At 41.0% G+C, this 10,668-nt stretch overlaps 1 protein-coding gene across 1 annotated transcript in view; it reads right to left on the bottom strand.

Annotated features, from left to right (window-relative positions):
• LOC107655960 (inactive N-acetylated-alpha-linked acidic dipeptidase-like protein 2) overlaps nucleotides 1-10,005 on the bottom strand; it is a 153,967-nt gene extending 143,962 nt beyond the window's left edge. Inside the window, exon 1 of the mRNA XM_016443595.1 lies at nucleotides 9,412-10,005. Coding sequence (XP_016299081.1) covers nucleotides 9,412-10,005 — 594 coding nt within the window. The remainder of the gene's footprint in view (nucleotides 1-9,411) is intronic.
• Between the last annotated feature and the right edge of the window lie 663 nt (nucleotides 10,006-10,668).

The following is a 10,668-nucleotide window of genomic DNA, read 5'->3' on the forward strand; positions in this document are numbered from 1 at the left end:
AAGATCACTGTGGCTGAGCTCCAGAGATTCAGTCGGGAGATGGGAGAAAGTTGTATAAAGTCAACCATCACTGCAGCCCTCCACCGGTCGGGGCTTTATGGCAGAGTGGCCCGCCGGAAGCCTCTCCTCAGTGCAAGACACCTGAAAGTTTGCTAAAAAACACCTGAAGGCCTCCAAGATGGTGAGAAATAAGATTGTCTGGTCTGATGAGACCAAGATAGACCTTTTTGGCCTTAATTCTAAGCGGTATGTTTGGAGAAAACCAGGCACTGCTCATCATCTGTCCAATACAGTCCCAACAGTGAAGCCTGGTGGTGGCAGCATCATGCTGTGGGTGTGTTTTTCAGCTGCAGGGACAGGACGGCTGGTTGCAATCGAGGGAAAGATGACTGCGGCCAAGTACAGGGATATCCTGGATGAAAACCTTCTCCAGAGTGCTCAGGACCTCAGACTGGGCCGAAGGTTTACCTTCCAACAAGACAATGACCCTAAGCACACAGCTAAAATAACGAAGGAGTGGCTTCTTAACAACTCTGTGACTGTTCTTGAATGGCCCAGCCAGAGCCCTGCCTTAAACCCAATTGAGCATCTCTGGAGAGACCTAAAAATGGCTGTCCACCAACGTTTACCATCCAACCTGACAGAACTGGAGAGGATCTGCAAGGAGGAATGGCAGAGGATCCCCAAATCCAGGTGTGAAAAACTTGTTGCATCTTTCCCAAAAAGACTCATGGCTGTATTAGATCAAAAGGGTGCTTCTACTAAATACTGAGCAAAGGGTCTGAATACTTAGGACCATGTGATATTTCAGTTTTTCGTTTTTAATAAATCTGCAAAAATGTCAACGATTCTGTGTTTTTCTGTCAATATGGGGTGCTGTGTGTACATTAATGAGGAAAAAAAATTAACTTAAATGATTTTAGCAAATGGCTGCAATATAACAAAGAGTGAAAAATTGAAGGGGGTCTGAATACTTTCCGTACCCACTGTATACATCCAATGATTAATGAACAAATGTGGGCGGTCTGTGGGCATGAGGAACCTTGAACACTCAACCTTGGTAGGAGCAAATGCAAATATAACATCTAGACCTAGCCACAGCTCTGAAAGAGATAAAACTTTGTAATGGTATCCTATCATGTTTATTGATATGTATTATTATTTAATTAAAAGCATAAACAATAGGCAATGCACTTTGCTCTATTAAAAGAAACACACTTGCTTGATAAATGTGCATTTGATATAGCCTAGAATTAGTTTGGTGTTTGTTTTATCATGCTCAAAAACCTCTATTAGTTCCAGATATTGTGTGCTAATCTCTTCATCATTTTAAGGGAACTCATTTGGCTGGGTTTGCTGCACACTACAATTGCTCAGAACCCTCTGGGAACCTGTTTCAGCATTGCAGAAGATTAATCAATGTCATCATCAGGGGGAAGCAATTAAAACCCAGGGCTAGGAAAGGTAAATGTGTAGCCCAGATGCAGAAATATAGGGAATGAAAGAGAGAGAGTTCACTGTGGTTAGTTATGGACACAACTGCTCGATTTTTAAAACCAAGCAAGCTGCCTCTGTAAGCAGCATTTTAAGGCAATAAAGACAGGTTCCCAGCACAAAGGGTTATCCAAAAAGTTTCAATATACCTTGTTTAATCCAAAGTCAAAATTTTAAGCATTCCATGTATCCATGGAGAAAGCAATTCCAGAATGCAATGCAATAAACTCACTAAACAGTAAATAAATAAATAATCAATCAATCATCATAATAAATCCATAAATTATTTTCAATACATATTTGTCTTTTTAGAGCATTGTTATAGCACGGTTAGCTTAGTTAGCAACAAACTATTAAAATCAGTGTTATTTCATTATTTATACTATCATAGTATTTATTGTTGTGTTGAATTAGCTTATATATATTATATTATATATTATATATATATATATATATATATATATATATGAGTGACACATGGATCATCACTTTTAAGCCAAGAACCTTTCTGTTTGTCAACACATCAAATTCACATGACAAAAAGGGTGAAATCTGTGAAGTGAACTTTTTAACATAAAAACTCCCAATAATGCAGATTCCTATTTAAATAACTGGATTTTGCCTATGAAATTTTGCAGAGCAATGGTAAATGTGGCCACACCTTAAAATAAACTGTGAACCGAGTCCTCCATGCAGTTTTCTATTTGTTCCTCCCTTTAACATTCCAAATCAATCACTTGTAAGGTTCCATGACAGTCAAGATGTTTCCTTAGAAGGCAGTTGCCTATATATGCAGCATGCAAACTTTTCAGAATAGAGCAAATTCTTCCCCTGCTTTTTTTTTTTTAAACGAATCTCTAAGGATTCTATGTCAGCATCAATGATGACCAAAACCACAGAAACAACACCATGTGAGAGAGCTGAAGGAAAGACTTTGCACGCTTATTATAACCTCGCCTAGCCAATGAAATAGCACCTACAGTATGTGCTAATGAGGTCAGTTCTGGAGTGCTAGACCACATCTACAATCCTTGCCTCTCCACGCACTTTCATCTTCAGCCTTTTGCATTCATAGATGTAAGCATTCCTGCTCAAGCCCTGCTCTTACTCTCTCCATCATAAATATGTTTTCCCATTGAAATAAAGGTCAGGTGGTCTCTAAGAAGACATACTCATTCCTTTGTTTTAAAGGGAGAGGAAGCAACTGGATGACATAAGTGGGAACACGTGTTCTCTTGTGTGCACGTCGCTGTAGAATCAGAAAACGTGTGGAAGTTTCTGTCCAACAACACAGCAAGGGTAGCGAAATGTCTCCCTGGTGATGTAACAAAAGCCGTTGGTGCGCAAGTCTTGTTTAAATGGCACTGAGAGGTACAGTCTCGACCTCATTATGCCTTTTGGACGTGATCACTCATGCCCTGATTCATACAAGGCTGGATGAAAGCATGCTTCTTTGGGCTAATTATAACAAGGAGAACACTTCATAGTCTGGAAGCGTACCGAAAGTGTGACTTTGATTAAAGGACTTTGAGTAAATCTGGGCTGCTGAGGGAACAAGTACCAGCTTGTCTGTAGTTTTAAATAATCAAATGAACTTTCAAAGCTATTCTACAAGCCACAATTTAAAGTAGCATTCCGTGTGCATTCTCTTTCACTAAGAGTGAAAAAAATAAATCTAAAATGGCAGACTAGGAAAAAAAATTGTGAAAAATAGTTCAATAGTGTGGTTGAATCCATTCATTTTCACCATAAAGAAACTGATTTTGAATGAGGATAAAATGAATGGGTAAAATACTTCCAGAGTAGGTGTGAACCACTGAAATTATGCTTTTTGAACTATACTTAAAACAAGAAGAACACCTCTTAGTTTAGCAACCAAAAAGTGAGACTTTGAATAATGACTTTTAAGTAATTCTGTGGTACTGAGTGAACAAGTGCCAGTTTGTCTGTAGTTTTGAATGATCAAACAAAACTTTCAATGCAATTAGTTCTTCAAAGAGGGCATTGAATCCGTTATTTAAATCTAAATCATACACCATATCTCTAACAAACAGGGGCCGGATTCACGAAAATCTTCTTAATAAGTTAAGAAATTTCTTAAGATAAATTCCACGAAGTTCGTAATAATGTTCTTAAGTGCAATTCTTGAAAAATTCTTAAGTTCTCAAATATATCCTTAAGAACATCTTTATTTTTTTCTTAAGAAGAAAATAACAGTCGTTATCAGAGTGAATACATGACGCACTGATAAACTCACGTTTTATTGTCTTTTTGCGCTTCCTGCAGATTACTCTAATAATCGTAATAAGCACACACATTATTTTCATCGCGAGTTTGACTGGCACTCAGCTTCACGCTTTTAATGCGCTGTGTTTTTGAACAGTTACTTTTAAAATAGCCTGTCTCAAGCTGCAGCGATATGTTTCATTCATTTTTGTGCTGTGTTTTGGCGCTCTCATCTGAGTGAACGCTTCCGGGATGTGTGTCCGCACTACTACAGCAAACGCGTCCTGCGCATTCATGTGCCCAGAATACTGCCAAAGATTATGTCGTATAAACTCAAATTAAAAGCGTTCAATTAAAGCTCCCTATCTGACTCATTTTAGAGCTGCTACTGAGTTTTGAAGTGAGCAAAAAGTAGCGTCACACATAGGCTAATCATGACTGATCATTGTTTACATTATCAGTCATTGCTGTCACTTCAGGAAACTTGTGCACATCCCTATTAATAGTTCAACTATGTATTATATGTAGCTAGTGTTGTTGTAATGCTTAAATATAACAATTTATTTGAAATAACCCAATAAATTCATTAAATAATTCTTACTGTTTGGGATTTAAGACAAGTCTGGGGCTGTCCTAAATTTAAGTTATTTATGATGATTTTTAAGAAGATTCTTTTCAATAATTTGAATTCTTCTCAAGTTTTGTCTTAAGAACAATCTTAAGAAAAAAGATAAGAATATTCTTAAGATGAATTTTTGGGAATACAAAATATTCTTAACTTTTTTTAAAGTTAAAAATAAGAAGAAAATGGCAGTTAAGAAGAAATTTCTTCTTAAGAATGTTTCATGAATCCGGCCCCAGGTTTTCAAATGTGCTTATACTCTCCATCTCACTCAGAATGTTTCATGAATCCGGCCCCAGGTTTTCAAATGTGCTTATACTCTCCATCTCACTCAAATGAGCAATGCTGCCCTTTATTTGACAAGATAAGGCAGAGAATACTTCCTGCCTTGATGGCCTAGATAGATATTTTTGTGTGTGGCAATCGCTATCAATCTCCACAGCCCTTAAGCCATGCACACTTCAAACGAGAGCGCTACATGGGGTTTGTCATTGTAGGAGCACAGAGGATATTTAGGCCCTGGGGTGAAGGTTGCATCTCTAGAAGTAAGAGAACAACCAAGATGCTCATTCGCTTCAGGCACCGTAATAACATTTTCTGCGGATCCAAAGATCCCAACCTTCCACGCACATACATGATGAAGTTTTTTTTTTTTTTTTTACATCCTTGGTGAGTCTTTGCACTTAAGGAGATGTTTTTAAAGGGGTCATATGATGCTTTTTTAAAGATCATTATTTTTTGTATTTGGTGTAACAGAATATGTTGACATGCTTTAATGTTAAAAAAACACATTATTTTTAAAATACTGTACATTATTGTAGGTTCTCTATGCCCCGCCTCTCTCAAACGCTTTGTTTTCTACAAAGTCCCTCCTTCCAACAAGCGCAGTCGCATCATATGACCCCTTTAAAAAATCTGATTTTAAATCAGCAAATGCCATCTTGTGGGAAGCAACGCCAATGTTAAAAATTCAAAATCAAAATATGTTTTCTTCCCGAAATCAGATTCAGGCTGCTACTGTCTTAAAACTACTATAAAAAGTTAAAACAATAAAATTCTGCCTTTATGTCTTTCCAGACCCGAACCACTTTATTTCTTCAGCATGTGCCACTCACTCCTTTCCATGCTTTTACAATGAATGTAATCTAGACCTTTCAAATTTCAAAAAGGATTTAAAAGAAACGTAAAATTGCTACATATGGAATGTGTTTTTTATACCAAGTTTTCTGAAGTCCTATAATAACTCTGTGAAGACTGAAAATGTATAAATTATTCATTTAATCATTTTTATCATTATTTTACAAAGCTCCCTTACTAACCACTGTGACCACATCAGTCAGTAACTTAAACAACATCAGTCAGATTTTTGAATAAATCATTCAGATTGTTTTTTTTTCATATCAGATCAACCAATTCTTTGAAAAGATCTAAATCAAAAGTGGTATTCATTTACAAATCAGGCATCATTACTTCATTTTTCAGCTAAAGAAGTCCAGTCCCTATTCATTGTATTGCATCGAAAAGAACAAACCGCACATTTTTCAAAATATCTCCTTTTGAGTTCCACAGAAGAAAGTCAGCCATAAAGGTTTGGAACAATATGAGGGTAAATGATGATAAAAATATACATATTTTTAAGTGAACTATTTCTGTAATTCCCACAAGAAAACATTCCTACTCTTGCTTAAATGACAAATTTGTTCCAATTGGCTTGAGAGTTTTGTCCATGTGAGAAAAAGGCAAAAAGAACCTCTCATGCAGCATTCTACCTCCTTCAGGCTCAGATATAAGACTGCATCTTCTCAAGACGATACCTATACTCTTCCTCGCGTCTCTCAGGTACTGAACACAATCAAACTCAGTCCTGCTGTAGCTCACAGCAGTGGCTCTAGGGATATCCCAATATCTCACTCCAAATCTCCATTTCATCACAGCATACATGCTCCAACCTCACTAGATCTACCAATAACCAGTACTGATGACAACCCCAACTCCTGAAAACATGAATTACACATGTATCACTTAAAAGCATATGCCTGATTAGCACACATCTACAATTTAAAAAAAGGACACCTGCAGTGGAAAAATATCCTCCAGACCCTGGCAGGATTCACCATAGTGCCCTATAGTGAGTTTACCACATAATACATTTCAAATTGAAGATCATTTAGTCTTGTGTATGGCACAAGAGACGCTGCATACATAAGCACCACCAGCTTAAACAACACCTTTTATGAGAACATGTATATTTAAATGCAACACCTCTAGGTGCTACCACATGTTCAGTCAGATTTCTGTGCTGACTAAATCCGTGTAGGATAAATAACCATTAATTAGATCCTCAGAATGTGACCTTGAAAACAGCTACAATCCTTTAACATGTAGTGTTCCTGCGAAGAAAAAATAAACTATCTACTCCATCTTTGTAAGATCTAATTGGCAGAACTTTAATAAAAATTATTAACAAATGCACCCTGCCATGGGATGGTAAATAAACAGTTGTATGGTAAATAAACAGCATACCGGAGATTTATCTGTAGAACAAATCGTCCATAACTATATTTAGTGCAGAAAGCTCAAATGTGCAAATGGTCTGCACTTTCCCCTTTTTGAAGTAATAAGGAAAACAAGAAATATAAAACAATTTCCATGAAAAATAACACAAATCAAATCATCTTGTAGTAAATATTTCATGAATGTACTAGGAAATAGAGCACTTATTCTCACCCCACATGCAGTGCACTTCAACTAGAATAGCTAAATAAAGGGACGATTAACATCTGTGAATTAGAAATGAAGAAAAAAAGTGAAAACAGCTTTAATTTGTTAATACCAGCAGACTGTTGTCATGTGGATGTACTAAATGCATGTTGGCCTGGAGCACGTTGGCTGGGTGCAGTGGCTCGGCAACTGTTAATATGACAAGCCAGCGACTCGGCTGACATAGAGGAGCAATGAAAAATGGATACACAATCTGTTTGTCGCTGGCAGAGTTCCACCGGTCCCTTGTTTCCCTCATCTCCATAAGGACACCTATCCTGCTCTATGGCATGATGGGAATTTGGTTTGATAATGATAATAATAATAATACTAATAATAATAAAGAAGAAGAAGCAAATACAGTGGAAGGTCAGCTAAATTGTATATACCTTATCAAGGGTATACCACCAGAATCATGTAGTTGACTCACTGGGGACAAGGGAAAGATGATTCAATTAGGAGGACCTTTGACCTGTGTTTCCCCCAGCTGGCTGGAATCCCAGAGAGGGTAATCAGCAGAGAACTGTGGATCCGATGTATCCATTTCCTGAAGCAAGCATCTCTCAATCACTCAGTGAGGATTTAATGGGGTGACACAAGTTGGATTGCCAACCAGGAAAGTAATGGACACTGATTCATAAGGGACATGTCACTGTACTGACCTTCATTTTGGACCACCAAAACATTGCTCCTATGACATCCTCACAATGGTTTCTGTCAAAGTATTGGCAATCTTCGGATACTATCATGTTTGAAAAAAGGGTTAATTGCAAAAAAATCTTGTAATCATGTACTCACACTTATGTTTTCTGTATCCACTTATGTCTTTTCCAACTCCATAATACAAAAGTTAGGATATTTTTAGTATTCTCTCATATTTTTTCCTCTGTTTAATCTAGATTAAAGACATATGTCTTCAGCCAAGCATTGACATGTACTAAAATTCTATCTGATAGAAATGGTTACATGATAATCGTTTCCTGCTATGAACTAACATATTCGTTGTATCTGCTTTCCTGAAAACATCTCGGGTTACTTGCGTAACCCATGTTCTCTGAATAGGGAACGAGACGCTGTGTCGCTATGACGCAATGGAAATGCCCTCTAGGCATGCCGATTGTCTGAAGCCCGTATAGAATCATGCCAATACATTGGCTGATGGCGTGGGCCCCGCCCCACGCTCTTGCGTCGCCATCCTTATACTGGCGAATGCGCCATCTGCTCCTCAGATTTCTCTGCCGAAAAAGACCTCTTGTCAACAGTGCGAGGAGCTTGGCAGCAGACGCAGCGTCTCGTTCCCTATTCAGAGAACATGGGTTACGCAAGTAACCCAAGACGTTCTCTTTCATAGCTTCACTCAACGCTGCGTCGCTGTGATGCAATGGGAACGATATACCAAACACACCAAGCTAAAGCGCTGCCGTATCTGGCCCGATGAAGAACCAGATTGTATCCCCGGCTGGTTCAAGCGGATAAAACCCGGGAACCAGGGGCCATCTCAAAATCCAAATTATGGAACCTGATAAAAGTGTGCAGAGAGGACCATCCTGCCACTACACAAATATCCTCTAGAGGGACTCCCCTAAAAAGAGCTTGAGAGGAAGCCACAGCCCTGGTGAAATGCGCCCGAACGCTGAGAGGTGAAGAAAGACCACGCACCTTGTATGCCAGCGAAATAGCGTCCCTAACCCAGTGCGAAATTCTATGCTTCGATGCGGCAAGCCCATGGTGGCCAGCACCAAAGCATACTAACAGCTGCGGAGATTTCCTCCACTGGCTAGAACGATCCACATAGAGCTTCAAAGCTCGGACAGGGCAGAGCATGCACCACCTGAGAGCGAAAAGATGCAGGCAAAACCTTGGAAACATATCCTTGTCTGGGTCGTAAGGTTACTTAAACCAGACCCGGGGCAAAGTCCATACACACCTCGCTGACCGAGAGAGCTTGCAAGTCCCCAATTCGCTTCAGCGAAGTTAGCGCCAACAAAAAAACAACCTTGAGAGTCAGAATCCGTTCTGGAGCTGACTCCAAGGGCTCAAAAGGAGCTTCTATTAAGCCCTCCAGGACGACTGATAAGGGGGCGTGCTGGTCTCAGATGCCGAACTCCACGCATAAACGCTGAGACCAACCGATGTCTCCCCAGGGGAATGTCATCCAACTCTGTCTGTGCGGCGATGGCCACAACATAAACTCTCAGGGTAGGAGCCGCCGCCCCTGCCACAAGTTTTTCTTGTAGGAACTCCAGTACTGAACCTATAGGGCAGCTGACTGGATCCACTGCATGAGCTAAGCACCATGACTCAAAAACCTTCCACTTGGAGGAATACAGCCTCCTCGTGGAAAGGGCTCTGGCACTAGCAATAGTCTCCTGAACATCGGCAGGAAGACTAGAAGTCAAAGCTGGTGGCCTTTGATGGGCCATACCCACAGCTTCCAGATCTCGGGTTGAGGGTGCCAGATCTTGCCTTGAAGCTGAGACAGCAAATCTCTTCTGATTGGAATCTCCCACGGAGAGCGATCCAGAAGAGAAATCATCTCCGAGAACCACATCTGGGATGGCCAGAATGGGGCCACTAGCAGGAGACGGACCCAGCTCTCCCTCACTCTGCACAGTACTGCCGGAATCAGTTTGACAGGCAGAAACGCATACAGTGTCAGGTTCGGACATGGGTGAGCGAACGCATCTATGCCCAGGGGTGCTGGGGAACTCAGGGAGAACCAAAGTGGACATTGGAACGACTCCTGCATCGCAAAGAGGTCCACCTCCGCCCTGCCAAACAGGTTCCAAATCTGGGCTACCATTTGACGGTTCAGCATCCATTCCCCCGATTTGAGCTTCAAGACTCCAAGGTTCAAGACTCCCGGGACGTGCCTTGAGCCCAAAGGAGCAGACGGCTCGCATTCCTGTCCAGGGTGCGGGACCGGGTTTATATGAGATACTACCGCCATGTAGTAATCACATGACACCCCTCGAGAGAGGGGAGAAAGTATATCAGTGCCAGAAAGACGCCTCTCAGCTCCAGGCTGTTTATGTGCCAGGAGAGAAACTCTTCTGGCCAAACTCACCACGCTGGCCTGCCCTCGAAGACTGCGCCCCAGCCCATCAGTGAGGCGTCCATCATAACCATTTGGCGACGGTGAACAGCGCCCATACTGACCCCTCCCTAAGAAAGAGTGGGTCCTGCCACATTGAAAGTGCGCGAAAGCAACTGCTCGACACTCTTACTAGGCGAGAGGCTGGTCCTGTCGAGCGGATCCCTATGAGTTTCATCCACCACAGGAACGGCCTCATATGAAGCAGCCCCAGGGGCAGCACAGGGGAGGCTGCGGCCATGAGGCCCAAGAGTCTGCGACAAGTGCTTACAGAAACATGATGACCTAGCTTGAAGCGGGCCATGCATGCGTTTAGGCTGGAAATCCGGGCAGGAGCCAAACGGGCCTGCATCTTAAACAGAATCCAAGTGAACCCCCAAGAAAACAGTCTGTTGAGAGGGGGTGAGAACACTCTTCTTGGCGTTGATTCTGAGGCCAAGAGACGGCATGTGGCGAAGGAGGACATCCCTGT

This window comes from Sinocyclocheilus anshuiensis, unplaced genomic scaffold (genome assembly GCF_001515605.1).
Source record: "Sinocyclocheilus anshuiensis isolate Anshui unplaced genomic scaffold, SAMN03320099.WGS_v1.1 scaffold51, whole genome shotgun sequence".
NCBI lineage: Eukaryota > Metazoa > Chordata > Actinopteri > Cypriniformes > Cyprinidae > Sinocyclocheilus > Sinocyclocheilus anshuiensis.